This window comes from Bactrocera oleae, chromosome 3, assembly GCF_042242935.1.
Source record: "Bactrocera oleae isolate idBacOlea1 chromosome 3, idBacOlea1, whole genome shotgun sequence".
Classification (NCBI taxonomy): domain Eukaryota; kingdom Metazoa; phylum Arthropoda; class Insecta; order Diptera; family Tephritidae; genus Bactrocera; species Bactrocera oleae.
The window spans coordinates 83,101,092-83,125,785 of record NC_091537.1 but is presented as its reverse complement, the minus strand read 5'-3'; the positions used below and the strand labels follow the sequence as shown (position 1 = coordinate 83,125,785).

Sequence of the window (24,694 nt, the reverse complement as noted above, 5' to 3'; positions counted from 1 at the left end):
TTTAATATAATAAAAGTTTATAATTAAAAATAAAATTTTTTGAAATTAATATTTTTCGCGTTTGCATACGTTGTGTTCCAACATTTTAATTATATTTTGAAATGAAAGCTTATTTTTAAAAAAATTTCAACTGGTTCAACTTTTTTTCTTATTTATATTTCAATGCAAAGTTTTTGAATAAAAAAATTCGCAACCCCTTCATGAATAATATTATTATTTAATATAATATTTTTTAGGTAGTTATTTGTGCTTAGATACTTATAAAAGTTACAAGTAAAAACTAAACTACTGGAAATGTTGGCATAGTAGTTAATATCCGCACAATACGATAATACACTATTTCACATTGACCTGTACATAATAAAGCTATGTAAAAATCCATTTGTGTACACACATACATATATAGTAACTAATATAGCTCATATATAAATATATACTTTAATTCTACGTTGCTAAGGCCTGTTTACTGGATTTAAGCCACTTTTTTCATTTGCTCCTTTTCGCTTTCTGCAACATCCATTTGTTTTTGCTGTCGCTTTTCAGCTGACTTTTTCAAATTTAACAAATATTTACCCAATACTATAAAGACACACCATTCCACATAACCAATATGATACACTGAGCTATAATACTTCCAGATATTAGAGAATGAAGCTAGTAGAAATGAGATGCCAAGATAGCTGAAAGCGAAGAACTTCGCTATCCAAAAGAGAACATCGATAATTTGACGTTGTAGACCGGTAGCATCCTTGCGCACCAATTTATTCCACATATCTTCCAAAGAAACGTAAAATGGCGCACCCATGATGCAGAAATAGTGTCCAGGACGGAAGCCATGCCAGAAGGCAGAGCAAAGCAATGTTACGATAGTTCTAAAAAAAATAGTTGTATTTTAAATAAATATAACTTAACACAGTTATAAGCAAGAAAAAACGTTAACTTCGGTTGCAGCGAAACTATAATACCCTACACAGATAAAAAAAAAAGTTTCTATACAAGAACTTGATTTTAATCGGTTAGTTTGTATGGCAGCTATTTGCTATGCATGGTGCGATCTGAACAATTTGTTGGAAGATTGTACCGTTGTCTTGGACAATAAACTAAACTAAATTTTGTGGAGATATTTTATCAAATAAAAAAGTGTTCCATATAAGAACTTAATTTTGAACGTTTAGTTTGTATAGCAGCTATATGCTATAGTGCTCCAATCTGAAAATTTTTTTTTCGGATATTACACCATTGCCTTAGGAAATAATTATTACCCAATTTTGTAAAGATATCTTGCCAATTAAAAAACTTTTCCATAGAAGAACTTGATTTTTATCGGTCAGTTTATACGACAGCTATTTGCTACAGTGGTCCGATCTGAACAATTTGTTGGAAGATTGTACCGTTGTCTTGGAAAAAGAGTCCATGTAAAATTTCGTGAAGATATCTTATCAAATAAAAAAGTTTTCTATAAAGGAACTTAATTTTGAACGTTCAGTGTGTATGACAGCAATGTACTATAGTGGCCCAATATAAACGATTGCGACAAATGAGCAGTTTCTTTCAGAGAAAAGACTGCATGGAAAAATTCGGCTTGATATATCTAAATTGAGAGACTTGTATATATAGACAGACAGACAAATAATAAATTTCTATAACCTAAAAGTGACTTTTTAAAAAATATCAGGACATAAAAATTATGTTTTTGTTCGAACTACATAAACAACGCACCTGTACTGCTTGCTTGGGAATAACTTGTAAACATTCACCGCCAACCAATACTGTATGCAAATATTCCAGTGTTTCATGCCCTCACGGAAGGTCCAACAAGTCTCTACGCTGCGTACACGCGTATTTACAATAGTAGTGAAATTGTAAGTACGTTTATCGGCATCACGTCGCAAATGTGCGTACTGCTTTCGTGGTCCCTCGCCACTGGTGGCATCCGCCTCATCGGGGTAAGCGCCAAAACCAGCCATAGTGCAGACACATTCGCTCAATGTTAAGCCAGTGTAAATACGCATACGGAACGTGAAAAATGTCGGCCACACATACATAAGCCGATATATAAATGAACGCTCTTGATAAAATTCTTCACTTAAAGCATACTAAAAATACGAATTAAAGATTTGCATAAGTAAGTGTTTAATTAAATGCGCAATTACTTACCTCAAGCGGCCATAGGTAGTTGGCTACAAGATACAGTGAACAATACAGACCGGCATATTTGAGTTTTTCTATTGTTGCGGTTATATGCGGCGCATAATCTTTAAATGGCATCTCGAAGTAATCAAGGTATGTGCGATAGCGGTAATATGGACCTAAGAATTACATATATAGAAAACACTCCAATGCGGCAGAGTTCTCATACCTGTCAATACACCTATGTAATTGAAACAATAGTGGAAGATCTCAGCAAATCCTATATCCTGCAACTCCACATCATAATCTGTTACTTCCACAAGTGGCTCAGTGGCAGTTATAACTTCACCGCCCTTCCTTTCGGCAATTTCCTTATCACGTTGTCGTAACTTTTTCCAAGCAGCCGTTTTCTCAAAAGCAACTCCCGAAACCTAATTTAGAAATATTAGCATATAGTAAGCGCATACATAAATACACGCACATATGTATATTACCTTTAATGTTAATATCATCTGTATCATATTGGTGTGTCCAGGATAATTTGGCAAACCAAATACGTGCACTAAGCGGAAGAATACCAAATAGCCGAACATTAAGCAAAACGTAATCAAATGGCAACGGCTAAATGTATAAGAAAAAATTGGTCAATTCATAAAATATTAAATTTAAGCAGTAGGTAAGTTCAAAGGGTACCAGTACCTTGGGTGCATATGGATAATAACTAACGATCCAATAGTTGTCGATATAATACAATGTAGTGCATGGTAACCCGATACAATAAACACCACCAGAAAACCGAGACCGGTGCTAATAAATTTTCGTTGTGTTTCATCGCCTATCCTCTTGACGTAATGCCCCGCACCAATGCAACCGAGTAGGCAAAGAACGTAAATCACGTCATCGATACTCATTATTTATAACGGTTTTGTTGAATGTGCCACCTTTAATGCGTACAGGTTCGTATAGATTTAGTTTTTACTTTAAATCGATTTGGATTGACAATAATAACAGATTTTGAACAGCAGGAAATGCAGCTGTTCTTATCAGAAAATATTGCACTTTATTAGTGATGAGAGAAATGAATAGAGCTCCACGATTACGTACAATTTGAATTATCGGTTTTGGAGTTGAATTGAGAGCATAGAAAATTTGACTTAAATTATTAATTTGTTAAAAATTATAATAAAATAACCTATAATGTATGTAAAAATAAAAAAGAAATTAAATATTAAATTTAATAAAATAAAAAATAATAATATGTATAATAATAATGGTAATATTTAAAAAAAAAATATTATTAATATATGCAAAAGTAATTTTAAAAATTATTGATTTATATGAAAATGGTTTATAAAATATAGATTAACAAACTATAAGCTAAATACAAAAATATTAATTTACTTTGGCTCATTGCAGTACATAATATAAGAAAAGAGATGATATTATTTTTATTTCAATGGTAAATAATATTTTTATTACTGATTTGCACATGTAATATACAATATTTATATTATTTTCACCCCATAATTTTTAATTAATTTTTTTAAACTTAATACAAAAGCAGTTATAACTGCTTATGCTTAGGGTCCACTGAGGTTACAATATCAACAGCTTCACTGTAAATATTCCCAGCTGACTTTTCTACAAATACTTATTAGAAGTGTTTTCCCCAGTGTGTATTGACATTTTGTTGAATGTCTATTGGGCGCACTAAATATTGGTCACGTGAGCAGTACTTGTCAGACGTGTAACATTTGACAATCGCCATACGACAGGCCTTATATATGACGAAGGTATGAGCAGAGCAGCTACATTCGCGTTTGACACGAATGATTTGACAGCTCAGACGGGCGGGTTGCAAAAGTAATTTTAGTGCGTTTTTATGTAATTATAAAAGTTTTAATTTTATGTTTTTAAAATTGAGTAAATTTTTTAATACACACATTTTTTTGTAATAATTATTTTTCGAGTGTTTAAGATTCCTTGTTACTATAGTAAGTTATATAGTTTTAGCTATATTTTATGAATTCTAATCCGTTTACGCAAGTTTTCCTATAACTTTTGCTGTTCTTTTGCTGCGTACTTATTTATTGCAACACTGTATTACCGCTCGTAAAAATCGACAGCACATAGCAGTAGATTTCGTTTCTTGTTCATTTGTAGTTCGTTCGTTCATTCATTTGAGAAATTTGATTGCGTTGGACGTGTGTTTACGCTTATTGGTGTTTGAATTGGAAAGTTTAAGTTCTGTGCAATTTCGGAAAGAACTGCATTCATTTTATTATTAGCTACACACGGAAATAATCCGCCACAATGGGAAGTAAGTAAATACGCGTCAAATAAACTAATTATAAAAGTGTTTCGGTTAAAAAATTACAATATTAAAATTATTAAGTGCTTTCATACAAAGTAATTGTGAAGGTGGTGGAAGGTGCGGTGCTTTCGCTTCTCTATAGCTTTCATCGTACTAGCGGTAGAGTGAAAGGAATAAATATCTTTATACATTTGCTTACGTATACAAATTCGGGTGTTTGCGAAATGCCTTCGTAAAATAGACTTAATAATGGCTCATTGTGTTAATATAGACATATTGCTATATTATTAAACGCAATCTGAGTAAATAAATTTAAAAAAATGATTTCCTACAAATTTGGATTTTCTCTGATTTACAGTAAAATTCCTCGAAGTTATTAAACCATTCTGCAGCATACTCCCGGAAATCGCCAAGCCGGAGCGAAAGGTAAGTTATAAATAAAATAAAAGCAACTATCTTAGCTATATTACTAGACATTTTTAAAATCGCATATCTTGAATTAAAACAGAAGCTGATTTCGCAACTATGTTAATAATTTAAGATATGCTCTTATTAGTCGTTGATTAAAATAGCCACGCAAGCATTTAATATAAGTAATTATGTATAAATTCAATTTAAAAGTGCAGTAAAATTGTAAGCTGTAGCACAAATATTCACACGGCTCCAGAATTTTCAATTATATTATTTTTGTATAAAATAAGAATTTTCATTGTTAATATTTTTTCTAATATGTATGTATGTTTCCAATAACTGTTTGAATAAGTAAATAGACCCCATTTCATAGTTTGAACAAATTAAAGTATTACTTTTTTTTTCTTTTAATTCCTACTTCATATGACTTTGTATAAACGAAGTTGTATTTCGCTGCCACAAGTGTCAGATTTTGACAGCTTGTGCGCTACGTGTGCCACAGATTTGTTTGCTGTTCGGTTATGCCGAATAAACGTCATCGTTCCCCGTCGGCTACGATTTCTCCAGCAAATTTCACGTTGTCGACGTAGTAAAGAAATAACATAAATGTAAAAAAAAAAAGATCTTTAAAAGTCAATGTGTTTTGTTAGAGAGAGAAGGAGATTGAGTGAGAAATGACTTTATCAAATCGCGTTTGCATACGTAGTTTAAAAAACTAGGTTAATCTTAAAATGCTCAGATTTAAATGTAGTATAATGTAAATTTATTACTCCAAATGAATCAATAACATAACTAACGTTATTTTTTTTTTTTTGTTACCTTTTTTCCAATAGATTCAATTCAGGGAGAAGGTGCTATGGACTGCTATAACACTATTCATCTTCTTGGTTTGTTGCCAAATCCCGCTTTTCGGCATTATGAGCTCAGACTCAGCTGATCCATTCTACTGGATTCGTGTGATCTTGGCTTCTAACCGTGGTACGCTTATGGAGCTTGGTATATCGCCAATTGTGACGTCCGGTTTGATTATGCAGCTGCTGGCGGGTGCCAAAATCATTGAGGTCGGTGATACGCCCAAGGATCGTGCGTTGTTTAACGGTGCACAAAAATTATTCGGCATGGTTATCACAATTGGCCAGGCTATTGTGTACGTCATGACTGGCATGTACGGAGATCCTTCAGAAATTGGCGCTGGTGTTTGTTTGTTGATCATCATTCAGCTCTTTGCTGCCGGTTTGATTGTGCTATTGCTTGATGAATTGCTCCAAAAAGGTTACGGTCTGGGATCGGGTATTTCACTTTTCATTGCTACCAATATTTGTGAGACAATTGTGTGGAAGGCATTCTCACCAACAACAGTTACAACAGGACGTGGAACTGAATTCGAAGGCGCCGTAATTGCTTTATTCCACTTGATGGCCACACGAAATGATAAAGTTCGTGCTTTGCGCGAAGCTTTCTATCGTCAGAATTTGCCAAATTTGATGAATTTATTGGCTACCATCTTGGTATTTGCCGTTGTCATATACTTCCAAGGCTTCCGTGTGGATTTGCCCGTGAAATCGGCACGTTACCGTGGTCAATACAGCAGTTATCCCATTAAGCTTTTCTACACCTCCAACATTCCAATCATTCTGCAATCGGCTTTAGTTTCTAACTTGTATGTCATCTCTCAAATGTTGGCCGTCAAGTTCCAGGGTAATGTCTTTATCAATCTTCTCGGCGTATGGGCTGATGTTGGTGGTGGCGGCCCAGCTCGCTCGTACCCAATTGGCGGTCTCTGCTACTATCTATCGCCACCAGAGAGTGTAGGACACATCTTAACCGATCCGATACACGCTATTTTGTACATTGTCTTCATGTTGGGATCATGTGCCTTCTTCTCGAAAACATGGATTGATGTGTCTGGTAGCTCAGCCAAGGATGTAAGTTTATATAATTTCCAATGTTTATATAATTATATAATGTTTTTTTCTGTTTGTTTCGTTTGTAATAGGTTGCCAAACAATTGAAGGAGCAACACATGGTTATGCGTGGTCATCGTGAAAACTCCATGATCCACGAACTGAACCGTTACATCCCAACAGCGGCTGCGTTTGGTGGTCTCTGTATTGGTGCGCTGTCTGTCATGGCTGACTTTTTGGGCGCCATAGGCTCAGGCACCGGTATTCTGCTGGCTGTAACCATCATCTATCAATACTTCGAGATCTTCGTTAAGGAGCAATCTGAAATGGGTGGCATGGGCACTTTACTGTTTTAAGTTGTTGGTGCTTTGTACATTAATTAAACGATGTTATTTATGAGATATGTAACTCACTCGAAGTAAACGTTTGCTTTGAGCCCAACGACTACCGCTACATATGTACTGTTACTTGTTTCCAGACATTTGTTCCATTATTGAATGTAAGATTTACACCTGTACGGACAGAGTTGAACTCTCTAAATTCAACATACATTCAAGTCCATAACTCGCCTCACAAATTGCACACATCAAACATTTCCACATAAAAACGAAGGAGTTGGCTCTGTCATTATTATTATGATTTTTTAATATCAATTGCGTCCAATTTTATGGTCGTTTTTAGATTTTTCTTTAAAAACTTGTAAATGTGTTATTTTTTACATAAATTTGCGAAATCGCAACGAATCCATTACTGTGTGAACGCGGTGATATGGTAGTAACAACAAGAACAGTAACATAAAACTTCATACAAACAAATAATAGACTTTCTTTATGTTAAATTTAATATTATTTCAATTATTATGTTAATTGTATGTGATTAGCGTTACTGCAGCAGCTTAAATGTTTTCACAACGCTTATCAAGTAGTGGTTGTCTAGCTATAAATTCAGTCAGGGCAAACAATTAATGTAATGATATGTAATAATATTAAGATTTACATAATAGTTAATTTATACAGAAGCGAAATGAAGTTATAATAATAAAGCTAGACATTTAATATTAAGTTGTAATAAAATGAAGAAAAACAAAAGTTTTAAAATTTAATAAAAAATCGTAAAACCTAAAAAATATGTTTTAATGATATAACACGATATTATGAGCTGAATATGAAAAAGTGGCTCAAAAAAAAATACTGCAGGAAATTTGCATACATATGTAATGTATAACCTTTGTCCAATGCATAGAAATAGATAGGAAGACTTTCGACTTAATAAATTGAAAAGAAGGAAAAAATGTAACTTCGGTTGCGCCATAATACCCTTCACAGGTGCACAAAAGGGTATAAAAAATCTATCTTAACTTTATCTCGGCAAAAAAAATCAATAAAAGAACTTGATTTTGATCGTTCAGTTTGTATGGCAGTTATATGCTATAGTGGGTCGATATCAGCGGTTTTAACAAATGAGCAGCTTCTTGTAAAAAAAAAGGTGTGCAACATTTCAGATCAAAATCTCAAACCCTAAGGGACTAGTTCGCGTATATATAGACAGAGAGGCAGACGCGCATGGTTAAGTCGATACAGCTCTTCTCATAATTTATATAAATATTTTACTTGGTCTCCGACGTTTCTTTCGAAGTGTAACAAACTATGTGGCAAACTTAATATACCCTTTAAGCATATAAAAACAAAACTTTATCGAATATTACCATTAAATTTTATGTGATAGTCCTTGATTATGCATAAGTGTTCGCTTGTTATTAACAAATCTAGCAATTGCAGTATTAAGGAATACTATTATTTTTACATGCAATAACAAAATAATTTGTACTGCCTAAAAAATAATAAAATTTGAATATATTTGAATTTATTTCTTTTGGTTCTAATATTGTACAAAGTATACAGGGTAATACACATGCTAAAGAAATCGTAATTTTTATTATTAAATCTCTGCTATATTATTTTATTAGCAGCTGGAAGTAAACAATATTCTTATTTAATTTCAAAAAAATTAATTAATTGCATATATGATATTTTTTTCAAATCTTTAAAATTGATTGCAATTAAAACCGAGTACCCAATACACATATATTATATTATCAAATATGGCAACCTCATTAATTATTTTGCTTTTGTTAAGGAATCACATACAATTTTTATTTAGGAAGCAACAATTTTATTAGAATTTTTATATCAATGTTTTGAAAAGGTTCAATTTTTGTGCAAAAAAAAGTGGTATTCATACCGTAAACCATAATGTCGGCGTACCATCGAAATGTACAATACCTGCAACAACAGTTTTCAGCTTTGCTACACAACACATCGCCTGTTATTACGCTTATCTGTGTGATCACTGGCTTTGGATATCTACTCTCGTACTCTGAGACCGCTGTGCGGTTGTTGAGTGTCACTCCAGGCAAAATACTTCCAAATGCTGAATTCTGGATATGGACAGCATTTACATTTTGTTTTATTGAATTACATTGGTGGGAAGTGATTGTCGATGTCGTCACCGTGGGGCTATGTGGCAAAATGTTGGAACCATTATGGGGACAATTAGAAATGTTTAAGTTTTTTGCGCTAACCAATTTTGGCGTATCTATACTTACAACAATATATTATCTGTTGTATTTTGTTGTAACCGATAATGAAAGTATACTTTTCGACGTGCACATTCATGGACTGGCCGGCTACGTAGCAGGTATCTGTGTGGCAGTACGACAAATAATGCCCGATCATTTAATTTTTAAAACGCGTTGGGGCAAATTAACTAATAGGTAACTATACCGTTTTAATTTTTTTTTAAGTATTACTTTTATTTGGTTTTTATAGAAACGTGCCCTTAACTGTGTTAGTAGCGTCAATTCTTACGTGGGCAATTAAACTATTGGATGGCACATATCCAACAATGTTCGGTTCCGGTCTTATTGTGGCATGGATTTATTTACGATTCTATCAATGGCATCCAAATGGTCGTGGTGATAGTTCAGAAAGTTTTACATTTGCCAGTTTCTTTCCAAATGTGATGCAGCCTGTAATTAGTATTTTGGTAAATCCCATATATATATGTTGTTTGAAATTGGGCGTTGTCAAAACACCAGCGCCACCGCGTTCATCTTCCCTAGCTGGTAGTTTATCTTCAGTGTCTATACAAATACCCGGTGCGGATGCACATGATATAGAACGGCGAAGGTATGTAATTAAATACAAAATGACTTATTCAAAATGGAACCATATTTTATTTGTGTTAACAGACAAATTGCCCTCAAGGCATTGAGTGAACGCTTAAAATCTACAGATGCAGCGCGGCATAATCAATTGCCCAAATCGTTTCCAACAGTAAGCAGTGGTGGAGCGCCTATGTCTGGGCATCATCATCATCATCATCAGAAACACCAACACCATCACAGTCAACAGCATGGCCATCATAGTCATGGTCATGGGCATAGTCATAGTCACCCACACGGTCATGGCCATACACAACACACTGCACCAGAGCATGTTAGTCCAGAGGCATTACTAAATCCCTCTTTTATGGGCAAATCACAGCATGTTAGCGGTAACATTTCATCACCTATAACGAGTATGCGTGCAGAACCACGTATGATCAGTACAATGAGTACGATAGCGATACCAATGCCGGCGCCACCGCCTAGAAATGATGTAAATATTGATACGAATACGGCAATGAGTGACGCCCTAATCGACCTGAGCGGTACCGCTGAGCAGTAGATATATAAATATATAGGCGTTACAAAGTAAATTGGTATTTTGTTTTACACGGATAATAATATATATATGTATGTATATGTACACACTCGTATGACAAAGACGCACCAGAAATTGAATGCACACTTAAAAAGTTTAGTTACATTCTTAGCGGTGGTAAATGTGAATAAACATGGAGTGGTTCTACTTGTAAAAATGAAAAATAAAGCGATATTGTTTTGAAAAGAGAACATCACAATACCTTATATTTAAAAAGAAAGAAATCAAACAGTTGTATTTACAATAAGACGTTCGAAAGTGAGATAACACATAACGGACTTGTCAACGAGCATTAAAATATACATATATAAATATGTATGCATATATCTTCATACGTATAGCGCTGTATGTATGTAGGTTGCCTTTCGATTTACCCGCGACAGTTAAGCATCTTAATGTTATAAGAGAGAAAACATCCGTGATATGTATTTCTTTTTTACTTCTTCAATAATAACTTAGTATGTTGCAAAATGTAAAAAAAATTGCCTATAACCTATTTGCAAAATAAAACAATTAATACTTTGCTCTTACGCGTGTATTAATCGGTATGAAAAGCTGTAAAAAAAAAATAATAATATAAGGAAGTTCCTCATTGACAAGCCGTATTTATATTGGAGAGTTAAAAAGTGATTTTCTTTAGTAAGTTATTGCTAAATTGTACTAAAACAAAAGCAGCAGAAATTGCTAAGTTAAATGTGCAATTCAATTACAATTTTGGTACTTGTTAGAGTATTCAATTAAACAAACACTATGTATATCACAATGACGATGCAAATGTTTGTTTAGACACATATAATATATATACCGCACAGCTGCTTCCATGAAAAAGCATTTTAAAAGAACACACATAACACATACAATTTAATATGTACTCCAAACATAATTGTTATTGTATATTTTAAACAAGACAACCGGTGCATTATAATATTACAAATATTAAATTAAAAGTTCGGCCAACGAACACTTAAAATTTATTGCAGAAGTTTATTGAGATTTGGGTGTTTCTATTAACACGTCAAACGTTATTTGTTCGTAAACAAAGTCGAAGAACGGTATTACATGAATCGCCAACTGCTGCTTAAATGTCATTTTTTTTTGTTGATATTCAAGTAATATCGTTGTTTTTTTGCTTAGGCCTGACATGATTATCTGATAGTATTTAACGCTAATTCTTATAAAAAATAACAAACATCATTGGTCACCGTCAGCTATCCATATATATGTATGTATGTGGCGTTATTATTGCCTCGCCATGCTTGCAGTCAAAAATGCCAGACGCTTCTTATTAATATCTACCATTCATCTATAGTACTGATTCGATTGCCAAGTGTTTTGTGTTGCTGCACAGTTGGTTTGTGATGTTGACGTTATATTACCACTACCACCGCCACTTTGTTCGACCACATCATTGCTGCCAAAGGAATTTAGCACGCTACTATAATACGAAGCATCGGCTACACTTTCGGGTGGTTGATGATGCGACTGGGTTATTGGCGTCTTCTTTAATGTCTGATGTAGCGCCACCTTGCCTTGATGACAATTTTGTTCGTTTGCCGTATTAATGCGCGCTAGATTGGCCTGTGTTAAGGAGGAATGCGAATGTGTAGAACCTTGTGTGGATGTTGAGCTAACGGAGCCAGGCGGTGGTATATTGCCTATGGTAGTGGCACGTCGTTGTGTTAATAAAGCAGATGGCGCTTGTATTGTAGTAGTACTGTTAGACGATTCCGAAAGCTTATGTGTAAAAAATTGAATATATATATATTTTAATTTAATTTAGGTAATACTGTAGAGGAAGTACGTTAGTTGTGCTCACTTTTCGTTGTACATTGCCGCTGACACTCTTGAATACCGTCTCCATATTCACATCAGCAGCTGATGATGATGTCTTTAATTCATTGACGACTCCACTTATAGTATTAGCAGGTATATTTTGTTGTGGTTGTTGTGCTATTACCGCTGGTTGTGTAATATGTCTATGATTAATATGCGCTTGTAGATCACGTTGTGACAAATATGTACGTCTACAACCGGTATTGCCATAACGACTACCACCATGTGTACACATAAAAACTGTGCCCAAGCCAGATTGTTCAACGCGCAACACCTTATCATTGCAACGCGGACAAATTTTTATCGGTTCCGAACGTGCACATTTCAAGCAGAATACGTGCTTACACGGTATCATGCGACCGTATAATAAAATCGGTTTGTCACATTGATCACAACAGTGTATCATGGGATTCAACACTTTTTCGCCGATCAAGTTCACTTTATGATCCCATTTAAGGCGTAACATGGGCTCGGGTGGTCCGCGTGAAATAGTGGTAAATGTTGGCGCTTCCAGTTGTGAGATATCAGCTTCCATATCAACTAAAGATTAAAATTATACTAATGAATAAAAATCTATTTTAATGTAGATGATAAAAGCACATACTTGTTTGTGGCAAAACAGTTGCCGGCTGTAGAGGCTCTTCAAGCGCCACGACTGGTATGGTTGGCGGTCCTGCCGCAACCGTTGTGGCAGTTGCCGTCCCATCTTCCGTTTCCATTTGTGCAGGCTGAACTGTTGATTCAATTTCATTTTCCTTGCCACTCTCTTGCATTGTTACATCTTCAACAGCATCGGGTAGTTGATTAGAACTTTCGGTATCGTCTTGTGCACTGTTGGCAGCTATAGTTGCTCCAATGCCGTCAAGTGTCTAAAAATTTGCAATTCGGTAAAAATAATATGTCAAAATGTTGCAATGAAATTTACAAACCTCCTTCTTCTTGCCTCTACCACGTCCTCGACCGCGTCCACGTCCACGAGCTCGTGCACCGCCCATTGTATGAATATTGCAGTCTTTAAAAATTAATAAATTTTATAATTTATTTTCAGCCGTTTATACAAATGCACGTCTTTTCGGTGCTACGTTTTTCTTGTTTCTATTTTATTTTCGTATTCGTAGTGTAGCGCTGCCAGCTGAAGTGTTCCATGTAAACGAGTAACCTTTTTTAACGATAATAGAATCAGGTTGCCACCTGATAAACTTATCGATTATTGCACATTTTTATTTTATTTTATATTTAAGCATTATATCCACACTTTCAATGAAACTAAAATTAATGTTATTTTAATAAATTGGGACAAGTTAGAGCTATTATTTTTTTTATTAAATTTTGAAAATTACATTGCAAACACTTTCTGCTTAGTTATTCTAAAAACTAGAGATTTTGAAATTTTGTGGAGACTTACAGTTTTTCATGAGTTTTAGGTACCACAACGGACCGGCGTTCTAAGCTTTCCAAGTGAGAGAGATCCCTTTTATGATCGACCACTTAACCTAACGTATAAACACACACACCTACACACATTCAGAAGAAATGTCAAGGACAGTACATATTTTGCTTGTTTGCAGATTTAAATGATACTTACTTTCATTACAATAAAGGGTTTGCTGAACAAATTTTGCTTTCATAATATATTTTTTATTTGCATAATATTGCATTGTATATATTTAATATGTAATACATGATTATTAATATACTCGCATGTATGTAGATTGCACTTAACTTATGTATAATATTTAACCACAAAATTTACAAGAGCTACAAGAAAAAGCATAAAGTCATATAAAAAAAAACATGTTTTGCTCACATGTGTGTATATGTATGTATAGTATTGGCAATAATATTGCTGTAATATGTAGTTATAATTTTTTTCTAAAATTAAAAAAAAGAGACAAATTTAAATACAATAATTCTACTAACTGTATAATTAATTTATTAAAAATGATAAGTAGTTTAAGTAGCATATGTTTTGAATTTTTGCTAAGCAAAATATGTTTTTCTTTTTAATTCCAATAAACGCTTTTTTGATTCCGTTTGTAAAATAAGTTTTAAAAATAATATTTGTAGACACTACCATATTTCAACGCGCAGTCTACAAATCAATAAATTTTGTTCTAAATAGATTTTACATACATTTTTATATTAAATCATAACAAAAACTATACAAATACAAATCTAGCATAAACTGCATTTACAACTGTACATACACAGTTAACATCAGTCAACTACTTATTGATATTTATCAGCATATTCACATATCTAAAACTTAATCAAGTCACAGGTGTCCATGGTAGGGATCACGATTGCTGCGCAAGTAAACGGGACTTGTGTATGATTTGCCAGCCACCAGCGGCGTCAAGTTTTCGCCAGCATAACTTACAAACGGCGAAATCTCACATTCCTCACCATGCACAATGCCACCCGCTGCTTCAATATAACGCTTATGTAGACGCGCTAAATCTGCGCGTGCCGTCGTTGGGCAATCTTTGCCCGCGCTGTCGGCATTCTTTAGCGCGCTAAACTCGCTGTGACGTGGCACTTCCATAGCGACGAACTTTTGCGCAAACTCAAATACGTCGAAGACGAACTTTTCAATTTTGATGCCGTTGGGTTTTTCTGGCGTAATACGTTTGCCCGAGTTATCAACAAATGGTATCTTTTTCTTGGCCACGTGCAGTTTCAGCTCTTTCTCATATGTATCACCGATTTGATGCAAGAAAGCTGCCGAAAAGAAATGATTGCATATATTACCGGCGCTAAAAGTTAAACGTCCATCGGAATTGCGCATTTCAGCGGTTTTCGCCGAAATTTCGCTATACTCCACCACCTGATTTTTGCCATCGACTATGGCGACCACACCGATGGCTTCGTTGGGATGTGATTTCTCCACCACCTTGGCTGCACAGTCGGCATTCTCTTGTACACAATAACCGATAAAAACCGGATCAGCCACCTTAATCAATATATTATCCACACTGTGCGCATGCAAATATAAGATGCCGCGCTTTTTAATATCATCCAGTATGCCTTGTTGCTTCAACGCCCGGTACAATCCACCATTACCGTCAGGTGCGCGTGCGACACGATGCTTTTGATCCAATATAATGCGACCATCATAATCGAAACATGGCAATGAACCCTGTTCGAAGAGTATGATATTCTCTCTTTTCAGTCCGAAATAGTTGTTGGCCATGAAGTATTCATTTGTTGGTTGTATTGTGGGCTCCGATGTCATGATGTACCATATGATGTTGCCCCGACTGCCAGTGGCGGCATAAGCCAATTCCTCCAGTTTCTGTATGCGTTCGGCTTGTAGGCGAAAGAGCGATTTTTTCGATGGTAGACCCACGTCGTACATACCCTTTGGGTGGGCGAAACCCAAACGGGTGCCTGCATAGCGAGATGGAGTTAGAGAGAGATAGAAAAGTGTTTAAAAGGAATATTTATGAATATTAAAAATTGCAATTTTGAGAAGTGTGTGAAATAGTAATGTGTAAGAGTGGTGAATTTAAGTCAACAAGATGTTTTATTATTATATAATTATTGTAAAATAAAACCGATAACTCTGTCAGTTAAAATATTGTTACCGCTTTGATTGCTGCGATTTTCTCATTTCATCAATATTTTATTCGACCAATTTGTAAAAAAAAAACCAGAAAAAAACGTTAATTTTGGCTGCAACGAACCTATAACACCCTTCCCATGAGTCTATCTTATAGCAAAAATGTATATAAAAATATCTGAATCTTGATTTCGATTAATCATACAAACTGACTCACAGCTATATGCTATAGTGGCCTGATCTGAACAATATCTGTGCAAAATTTCATGAAAATATCACTTCAAATGTTAAACAATAACTTTTCCACACAAATACTTAATTTTGTTCAAGCATACAAACTGATTAGTTAGTGGATAGTGGTCCGAGCTGAACCATGTGTCAAATTTCGTGACGATAACTATCTTGTCAAATTAAAAAGTTATGAGTTTGATTGGTTTATATGGCAGCTATATGCTATAGGCGTCCGATATCGGCGTTTTCGAAAAGTGAGCAGCTTCTTAGTGAAAAAAGGACATGTGCAAAATTTCATATCGATATCCAAAAAACTGAGCGCCTGGTGCGCGAACATACAAACAGCTAAATCGGCTCAATCCGCCAAGCTGATAATTTAACATATATGTATATATGTATATATACTCGTATGTATATACTTTATAGGATCTGCAACGTTTTCTTCTGGGTGTTACAAACTTCGTGGCAAACTTAATATATCCTGTTAAGGTTATGAAAAAAATTCCGTTAGTTCATTTGAGCATGCGTACAAAAACTAAAAAGACTCTCTTATATTTTATATACAAACACTCGCACATTTCTTAATTTTAATATCTTGAGTGTTTTTTCTTTAACTCTTAAAGGCGTCATCAATGCTGGCTGACCTTTAAAACGTGTTGGTTTGGTTTAAATCAATTCTTGTTTTGTGTTGACGTAAATACTTAATGGTAGTTTATGCCAAAAGATGTGCGTGTGTGAATGTTTATGCCTTAATTCACACCAACTTGCATAAATACCCATAGGGCTGTGGCTTAAAGTTGGTTGGCATGAAATTTTGACTAATCGAACGTGTAGATAAAAGATCAGAAGATACATACTCGTAAGTATGTAACATATAGGTATGAATGTTTTTACGACAAGCTGCAAATTGTTAGTATTTATTGCATATTGTTTGTAAAACATGAATGTTAAGGTGCAGATAACCACAAATATATGTATGTGTGTAGAAAAGCATGAGAATGCATTAAATAAATATAATATGTCAAGGCCCTTGAGTTATTTTTGAATTGTATGGGAGTATGGTCATACAAACATACATACAGTAATGTGTATATATGTATATATAGCAGATAAAGGAATAATGACGTTTCCGCATGAAATTGGTTATGACATTTTTTTAAATAACTCAAAATTAGAAGTAATTATGTTTTGAAAGTACTATCTGTAATAACAAGTTTCACTACTTGACCTTGAAGGTGCTTGAATGAAGATTCAATAAGAAAAAACGTTAACTTTGGCTGAGCCTAAGCTTTAATACCCTTTACAAGTGCATTTGTTATAGCTACTTTATGTACAACTTTACTTTGACCGGTCAGTTTGTATGGCGGCTGTATGCTATAGTGGTCCGATCTGCATAATATTGCATATTCGGAGATTTTAGCACATTGCCTTGGACAATAATTCATGTCGAATTTCGTGAAGATAAATTGTCAAATAAAAAAGTTTTCCATACATGACATATGTTTGATCGTTTAGTTTGTAAGACAGCTATAAGCTATAGTGATCCGATATTGGCGATTACGACAGATGTGCAGCTTCTTTGCGAGAAAACGAAGTGGTTTTCAGATCGATTCTGAAAAACTGTGAGACTAGTTCGTGTATATACAGACATATAAACTTGGCTGAATCGAATAAGCTCGGCACGCTGATCGTTTATGTATATAGGGTCTCCGACGTTTCCTTCTGCGTGTTAAAAACTTCTTTAAAAACCTGTTCAGGGTATAATAAAAGTAAATTTATCGTTGTCTTATTTTATCAGTTCATTAACAAAAAATAATTGAAAAGATATTTTGTTATCTCTTCATTGTTATCTACGACTCCATCTACTCTTAGTACACTAAACAAATGTGTAGTTTCGAAAAATAAATGTTGTTGTATAATAGCTGTGTCTAGCTTGAATCTAGGTTCCGCTAGATTTGCGATACCCACAACAACTGGTTCTACGTTAGCGGAATTGACACGGATTTTCACCTGGCCAAGGACTGCTATTTCGGCGCTCTAACTCGGTTTTAAACGGCAATTAAAAAGTCGAGGAGTGAGCTCTTTGCTCTCAGTAAAGCTAGCCTCTCCCTAGTTGTGGGAGTTTTAACAGGTCATTGTCTTAGCGGCATCCACGGAAGGAGACAAGATTGAAACTTCTCAATACAGCATTCTTGATTGTCCCGCCTTTGCGATATCAAGGCTTAAACACTTGAGAGCTCACACCTTTATATATTTCACTGAGTTGGTGGTAATAGCAATTAAACGCCCAGATTTGTATTGGCCTCAAGGCTTTTTGTCGACTTATAAGATCGAGTATTGGAGTTCTATTTTAATGGCTTCACAAAGGTTAACATATATAAGTCCAACTGCGTTCCCCATTTTGATGATAAGCCATCGAACCCAACCTAACCTAACTAAAGGAGTCGCTTCTACATAAATTATAAACGTATAATACCCTCATTAATAACAGGTGAAGATTATAATAGAATATTCAAAATCTAATTATCTTGTGTCTCACCGAAATCGTAAGCTACAGAAAATCAATGGTGGTTTCGGGTATGTGCAGCTACAAAAGTTCGAATTTAAACCAGTGAATGCAACCGAAGCACGATCTAATAATATTACTCACTGCTTTGTTATTATTGAAGCAATAAAAGAAACCATTAAATTGTTGGCTGTGAGCGCCTTCTTAAGTGACTAAGCTTACTTTAAGGTAAACTCGATTTGAAACAATAAAAAAGTGAGTAAAAAGAAAGACCATAAAGCAATCGTATTTGGCTATGCAATAGTTCATATACAAAGTGGTTTCTGGTTGGTATATTACGGTAACTTTTAGGCGTATTCTTTGTGAGCATTTCTCGTTTCGCGTTTGTATGAAGTTACGTGACAGGCAAGTTAATTAATATTTTATTTATCATTTCTTAAAGTATACTACATATACACTTTTTGAAAACGAGGCGCTAACGGTCCAATGAAGGCACATAAATACGTACATACGTGCAAAGCAGCCACGACAGCACAGTTGCGCAGAAATATTAAACTCGGTTGGTTTTTTTTAGTTATATCGTTTACATGGCTGATTATACATTAGGCGAAAAAAGCTTTTACTCCGTTAGATTTTGTTATAATTTAAAATTTCGCAAATTAGCCAAAGATAATTTTACACATTACATACATAGGATACAATAAACTCAAGCTATGTGCGTGTGTGTCAAAGGTGATATATTACACACTCTCCACTTTTTGTGCTTTCATAATAAAAACAAGAAGAAAACATTAACTTCGTTCGGAAGCTATATGTAATACCCTTCACAAATAGAAAAGTTTCTATACATGGGAAGAAACGGACGTGTGCAAAATTTCAGATCGATATTGCAAAAACTGAGGGACTAGTAATATAATATAATATTATAACTTTTTCAGGGTATAAAGATACAATAAACCCAATCCAAAAATTGTTTACCTACATGTTTTATGATATATTATAATTTAAAAATCATTAAATTTACCTTGTCCACCGGCCATTAGCAAAACAGCAACATGTCCCGCGCTGATCTGACGCATACCCTCTTCTTCATAAGCCTTGAGACGCTCTTCGGCCGTGCGCTCAATGCTTGCTAGCTTCTCCTCGGGCACTGGTTGCATGCGATCATCCAGCTTAATGCCATCCTCTTGCAGTGATGCTGTGGCGCGTTCAAAATATAACTTCAATTCTTTCAGGTTGAGTTCGTCTATATCGCGCACCAATATCTCCTGCTGATCGAGTGTCAACTCATCCCAGAATTTTAGCAAATGCTCCTGACCGACCTTTGAGAGGCGCTCATACAGCTCGTCGTATACTGTCATTGTTGCTGTTATGAAATTTTTGTTAAAAATGTAAACAAGCGTTAAAAGTTGTTTGCGTTTTTGCTCGCCAGTTAATATATGTAACTAAATAGGTAGGTTTTTAAATGTTTTACGAAAATTTTGCCACTTAATATAAGCCACTAACCAGATAAAAACAAACACAAAGTCGACAACCAAGCTAAATAAATGATAAAAACAAAAATACGAATCGAAATATTATTCGAACAAAACGAAAACAAATTAATATTTTTTTAACACAATGCTACTCGATTGTAGTATAGCAGAAGCGCGCGAACTCAACTGCACAGCAACGTTTCCCGACCGCTACTGAGCTTTAAGCGAACGCTTGTAGGTGCGATATGTGCGCCAACAAGCCAATTGCTGCTTACTTGGACAATCTGCGGCTTGTTTGGTTGGTTGTTTACTTGTTTTTTGTGTTTGCCTTGTCTTGTTACCCTTCACTTCATACACTTTTCTTGTAGCTTGCTGTTATTTGGCGTTTAGCTTTTGGTTCAAGACAAAGAGTGGCGGTAGCGTGTGCGCACACCCAAACCAGATGATTGTTGAGCTTGCGGTACTCAGTTAATAGCCTACAGAATGCTAAAATCCAACTGAACTAGTCTGATCTGCGCAAGTTAACTGGGCGTCCCTGAACAACAAAACCTCCTACAAGTAACAGCGAAAGTGAATTGTTGTGTGCCGATTCTTAAGCCAGCTTAAGCAGTGAGAAAAATATACGTGGCATGCGCTCATGCCCTTTTACTCAGCTATTATATAATATTCTACTTATTTGTGCTTATAGTTATTTATATATGTAAGTAGCTAAACAACTTATTTACATACAAAAAAATTTGAATGGAGTATGTTAAGTGTTTAGCAATTACCGCAAAAAATAACGAAACATGCTATTGATAAGAAACACAAAAATACACAAATTGATAAGAAGTAAATACTTCCGCTTGTATTTATGGTAAAGCATCTTTTCAGATAAAGTGATCATTTGGTTTTAGGACAGTGTACATGAAAATATTAAACAAGAAAAATCGTTTATTTCGGTTGCAGCGAAGATAGAAAACCTTTCTCAAATAAAACAGTTTTTCATACAATAATTGAATTCTGATCGTTCTGTTTGTATGACAGCTATATGCTATAGTGGTCCGGTATCGGCGGCTCCGACAAATGCGCAGAAGAATGTGTGCAAAATTTTAGTTCGAGGTATCTCGAAATGAGGGACTATTTAGCGTATATACAGACAGCGAACAGGTCTAAATCAACTCAGCTCATCACGCTGAGCATTTATATATGCACATATTTTATAGGGTCTCCGATGTTTATTTCTTGGTGTTACAAACTTTGTGACAAACTTAATATACCCTGCTCAAGGTATTCAAATATCAAACAGATAAAATTATTTATAGGTATTCAATAAAATGAGCGAGTATTGGCTATTCTAAAGCTTATATTTGTATTTGCATTGTCTTATATATTAAGACTTAAGTAGTACACATTGTTAGAGATATTAATGATAAACTTAGCTAATAATGCTTTCATTTATTTTAATGTTCCTTAAATAAAAAAGTGATCGCACAGCAATCATTAATAATCGGCTATTTCCCACAGCTCCAACTTCGTATTAAATTTTATAATAGCCCTCCACCCAAATTGCAGCTAATCAGTAATTGTCTTAAAATAGTGTATTGCAAAAGAGCTTTTTACATCTTTTGTTTGGCCAGTAGCTTTCGATGATGTAAAACAATAGCACAGTCGCGGTTATTAAGCAACAATGTAATGGTAATGTAATATAGTAGTAGAATTAGCGTTGTGAATGGCAACAAACCATAAAACGATGTCAGCATCTAACCGGCAGCTGCACTTCTAGACAAGCACCCACAGAGTTTACTGGTTAATCTCGTTTTACGTGATTGTCGAACCAACATTGGTATTTGCAGATATGCATATGCAAATAGCCATTTATATATCTAAATATTGAAAACTCAATCAATCGATATACCTATTACCATTTGGCATTGTTGTATACACAACTAACGTATTCTTTTCTTTCACATAATTCTATATTAGAACTGAGTATTACGAAAGCAATTAAGTTTTATCATTTTGTAAGTGATTATATCGTTATCTACTCAGCAAAATGACGTGGTTTTGGCCATTAAAACACTTACCGTTTCTTATAGTAGCGGACACTTCTTTACCCATAATTTCCTTATGCCACTTTCATATACACTTTACACTTGTAATTCATGCCCTTAATTTAGTGTTTTTGATACACTTTCAGCGGGCATACGCCTAGTTGTTTTTTAAATTATTATTCGTGCAACACGATAAAACGAATCCGAATTGGAAATTCTTCATTGTTTATATTTCTCCAGAGGCGGTGGTAGTGGTAATTATTTCGGTAGAAAATACAGTGCAAAACAATCGATAGTTAATAGTTGCCAGATCACTTAGATTTATAACATAGTTTTTTGCGACATTAAAAATGACTGTCTTTATCGATGTTACCAATAAGCGATAATTTATGTCCCTGCAAGCTATCGATTTAATCACCGGTTAATTACACAAAATTTAAAGTTTCTATGAGTTTCTTAACGGTCAATTCACAACTCTAACCGAAACTGTTATGTACGTATGCTCGTTTCTTCCTTTCTTATGCAAATACCTTCTGAGTTGCACCGTTTCGCTCCCTTAATTTGCTGGGATATATTTGTTAATACACGATTTTTTTTTAAATTTAATTATTCTTGTAATATAAAAAAAATATCTGTAGGTATTTAAAAAAAAAAAATTTGAACACATTTTGTTGTTGAATAAATAAATAAAATCGTTACCTTTTTATATGTTACTATTATTTACTAAATGTGTCTAATGGTATCTAACGATTATTATTGGTAATTTAGTTCCATGAATATATACCTTTAAAAAAAAATGCCAGAACCTCAGTAAGATTACCGGATTTTTCATATCACATTTGCCACAGATAAGTACTTGAAATTATGAATACAGATCTAACCTATTTTTTCCTTCCCATTTTCTGTAAAACCATCTTTTGACATGTTTACTTTCACTCAAAGAGCCGCTTTTAGAAGTTATTGAAACCGATTTCAGAACATAGAAAAAACGGAAAGAAGAAATAGCTTTCTAAACTCTTTACCACCACTAAGAGATATCCTATACTACTTCCTAGCATATGTCTTCAGATGTGGTGCATTTGGCTTCGTTCACATGAATGGACTAATCGACGAGGTCAATCTAAAGTAAATAATAATAATTTTGAACGGCCGTCTTTAGAGGTATAGGTTGGTTAGATTTGGTAATCGGGCTGATTATTCTGAAGTCGTGAATGACCAACCTGGTTTCCAAAGATTTGACTACCGAGTTGCTTCAACCATAGTCTAGATGCTTCCACCTCCCCTTTCTTCGTGCAACTTTGACATTTGAGTCTCCAATGCTTTTAGGCTCACCGCATGTGAGCCAATGGGATAGTGTCTAGTTACAATTCCGATCATTGGGACAGAAAAATCGTACAAAGAATTCAATGAACCTGTTACGTTGCAGAAGAACATAAAGATCTGACTGCCGCACAGATGCCGCACAGATCCAGTGCTAGAATGCAAGAGGCCAAGGGAACATCGATTCGTTTCTAGTCTGATGATATTGGGATAAAGAGTTTTTTGGGAGGTCATCAGCTTTGCAGTTTCCAGTGATTCCGCTATGACCAGACACCCAAACAAGTTTGATAATGAAGTAACTTGATGCGATTGCTAATGAGATCAAGATGAGTCAAGTTAAGTGGGATCAAAACCATAAATACAAGCGTGTCTCAATAAAAACTTAATCTAGTACGTCTATGGTAAACGCCCATAAAAAATTCTTGACTAAAATGGCACTTTTTAGAAAGGATTATTACTAATGATAACCAGTGCAAAGAATTTTATAAAAGCGGAAACGTTTATACTTTGAAGGAAGCTCCAAATAATAGGTATATATCATTGATGTATATTAAAAACTGCTCCCGAGGCATTTACTTACTAGCATCCATAAAATTATAAGCCTAACCTCGAAGTCAAGCTTAGTTGTTCTCCATTCATTACTATAAGACTTGGAGGATATATATGCACTTCTCCAACTTAGCTAGTCGTCATTTGGACCTATATTAGTTAAGGACTATTGGACCTCCTCGAAAAAATTAGTAAACTGCCCTTTTTCGCTTTCCGTAAAGATTTTTTTCGTTGAAAGAGCTCGTATATTTCTATGATGTGTAACGTACTTCAAACCTGATAGGTTTGCCTACGAAAAGCAGGCAAGATTTCAAGATCATCGTTGAGCGTTCCTTAGTTCGTCAGTGACTTTTTTTCAGTTTTCGCAAGTCAAATATCCGCTTCGGTGAGTTAGCCATAAGTCGATTGGGAAAGAAATTCGTTGTTTAGGATCAAATAATTTATACTTAATATATACTGTGAAAGCCCGTTCGAAGTAACCCGTTTCTGTTTTACAGAAATTCTTCCAAAAAAAACCGGAACCAATTACGTACATACCTATGTGGGGGAAATTCACTTGGATTTATCAGCAAATCTTAACCGCATGATTAAATTAAGAAACTACATTCATCAACTAATTGTGGTTTCATTAAGGGGTTACATTCAATTGCAAATCAGAAAAA

At 34.7% G+C, this 24,694-nt stretch overlaps 5 protein-coding genes across 5 annotated transcripts; 2 read left to right on the top strand and 3 right to left on the bottom strand.

Moving 5' to 3' along the window:
- Positions 1 to 81: 81 nt before the first annotated feature.
- On the bottom strand, positions 82 to 3,041 carry frj (membrane bound O-acyltransferase domain containing farjavit). The gene is made up of 6 exons (XM_014247149.3): positions 2,830 to 3,041; positions 2,625 to 2,751; positions 2,360 to 2,561; positions 2,158 to 2,309; positions 1,720 to 2,096; positions 82 to 872 (listed from the first exon to the last, which is right to left on the bottom strand). The coding sequence occupies exons 1-6, from the start codon at positions 3,039 to 3,041 to the stop codon at positions 473 to 475; spliced, it is 1,470 nt and encodes a 489-aa protein (XP_014102624.2). The 3' UTR covers positions 82 to 472.
- Positions 3,042 to 4,288: 1,247 nt separating this feature from the next.
- Sec61alpha (SEC61 translocon subunit alpha) lies at positions 4,289 to 7,885 on the top strand. The gene is made up of 4 exons (XM_014247246.3): positions 4,289 to 4,450; positions 4,803 to 4,870; positions 5,689 to 6,780; positions 6,852 to 7,885. Exons 1-4 carry the CDS (start codon positions 4,444 to 4,446, stop codon positions 7,113 to 7,115), a joined length of 1,431 nt encoding a protein of 476 aa, XP_014102721.1. The 5' UTR covers positions 4,289 to 4,443; the 3' UTR covers positions 7,116 to 7,885.
- A 997-nt stretch (positions 7,886 to 8,882) lies between these two features.
- Positions 8,883 to 10,714, top strand: LOC106627183 (transmembrane protein 115). Its single transcript, XM_014247220.3, has 3 exons — positions 8,883 to 9,532; positions 9,588 to 9,947; positions 10,010 to 10,714. The coding sequence occupies exons 1-3, from the start codon at positions 9,012 to 9,014 to the stop codon at positions 10,485 to 10,487; spliced, it is 1,359 nt and encodes a 452-aa protein (XP_014102695.2). The 5' UTR covers positions 8,883 to 9,011; the 3' UTR covers positions 10,488 to 10,714.
- Positions 10,715 to 11,487: 773 nt separating this feature from the next.
- Hakai (E3 ubiquitin-protein ligase Hakai) lies at positions 11,488 to 13,466 on the bottom strand. Its single transcript, XM_014247221.3, has 4 exons — positions 13,286 to 13,466; positions 12,961 to 13,225; positions 12,340 to 12,896; positions 11,488 to 12,257 (listed from the first exon to the last, which is right to left on the bottom strand). Exons 1-4 carry the CDS (start codon positions 13,349 to 13,351, stop codon positions 11,823 to 11,825), a joined length of 1,323 nt encoding a protein of 440 aa, XP_014102696.2. The 5' UTR covers positions 13,352 to 13,466; the 3' UTR covers positions 11,488 to 11,822.
- A 506-nt stretch (positions 13,467 to 13,972) lies between these two features.
- Positions 13,973 to 22,443, bottom strand: mmy (UDP-N-acetylglucosamine pyrophosphorylase mmy). Its single transcript, XM_014247109.3, has 3 exons — positions 22,197 to 22,443; positions 19,680 to 20,021; positions 13,973 to 15,746 (listed from the first exon to the last, which is right to left on the bottom strand). The coding sequence occupies exons 1-3, from the start codon at positions 22,228 to 22,230 to the stop codon at positions 14,632 to 14,634; spliced, it is 1,491 nt and encodes a 496-aa protein (XP_014102584.2). The 5' UTR covers positions 22,231 to 22,443; the 3' UTR covers positions 13,973 to 14,631.
- Positions 22,444 to 24,694: the final 2,251 nt, after the last annotated feature.

What these genes read in the sequence shown, in the direction of transcription:
- frj (XM_014247149.3), bottom strand. Translation starts at nt 3,041, where the DNA reads ATGAGTATCGATGACGTGATTTACGTTCTTTGCCTACTCGGTTGCATT. An exon ending in TTACATAGGTGTATTGACAG is followed by an intron (nt 2,310 to 2,359) that starts GTATGAGAACTC and finishes TGTAATTCTTAG; the next exon opens with GTCCATATTACCGCTATCGC. An exon ending in ACTACCTATGGCCGCTTGAG is followed by an intron (nt 2,097 to 2,157) that starts GTAAGTAATTGC and finishes TCGTATTTTTAG; the next exon opens with TATGCTTTAAGTGAAGAATT.
- Sec61alpha (XM_014247246.3), top strand. An exon ending in TCGCCAAGCCGGAGCGAAAG is followed by an intron (nt 4,871 to 5,688) that starts GTAAGTTATAAA and finishes TTTTTCCAATAG; the next exon opens with ATTCAATTCAGGGAGAAGGT. An exon ending in CTGGTAGCTCAGCCAAGGAT is followed by an intron (nt 6,781 to 6,851) that starts GTAAGTTTATAT and finishes CGTTTGTAATAG; the next exon opens with GTTGCCAAACAATTGAAGGA.
- LOC106627183 (XM_014247220.3), top strand. Translation starts at nt 9,012, where the DNA reads ATGTCGGCGTACCATCGAAATGTACAATACCTGCAACAACAGTTTTCA. An exon ending in TGGGGCAAATTAACTAATAG is followed by an intron (nt 9,533 to 9,587) that starts GTAACTATACCG and finishes TGGTTTTTATAG; the next exon opens with AAACGTGCCCTTAACTGTGT. An exon ending in CATGATATAGAACGGCGAAG is followed by an intron (nt 9,948 to 10,009) that starts GTATGTAATTAA and finishes TTGTGTTAACAG; the next exon opens with ACAAATTGCCCTCAAGGCAT.
- Hakai (XM_014247221.3), bottom strand. Translation starts at nt 13,351, where the DNA reads ATGGGCGGTGCACGAGCTCGTGGACGTGGACGCGGTCGAGGACGTGGT. An exon ending in AACTGTTTTGCCACAAACAA is followed by an intron (nt 12,897 to 12,960) that starts GTATGTGCTTTT and finishes TTTAATCTTTAG; the next exon opens with TTGATATGGAAGCTGATATC. An exon ending in GCGGCAATGTACAACGAAAA is followed by an intron (nt 12,258 to 12,339) that starts GTGAGCACAACT and finishes TTTACACATAAG; the next exon opens with CTTTCGGAATCGTCTAACAG.
- mmy (XM_014247109.3), bottom strand. Translation starts at nt 22,230, where the DNA reads ATGGGTAAAGAAGTGTCCGCTACTATAAGAAACG. An exon ending in GTCCGCTACTATAAGAAACG is followed by an intron (nt 20,022 to 22,196) that starts GTAAGTGTTTTA and finishes ATTTCATAACAG; the next exon opens with CAACAATGACAGTATACGAC. An exon ending in GCTAATGGCCGGTGGACAAG is followed by an intron (nt 15,747 to 19,679) that starts GTAAATTTAATG and finishes CTCGCTATGCAG; the next exon opens with GCACCCGTTTGGGTTTCGCC.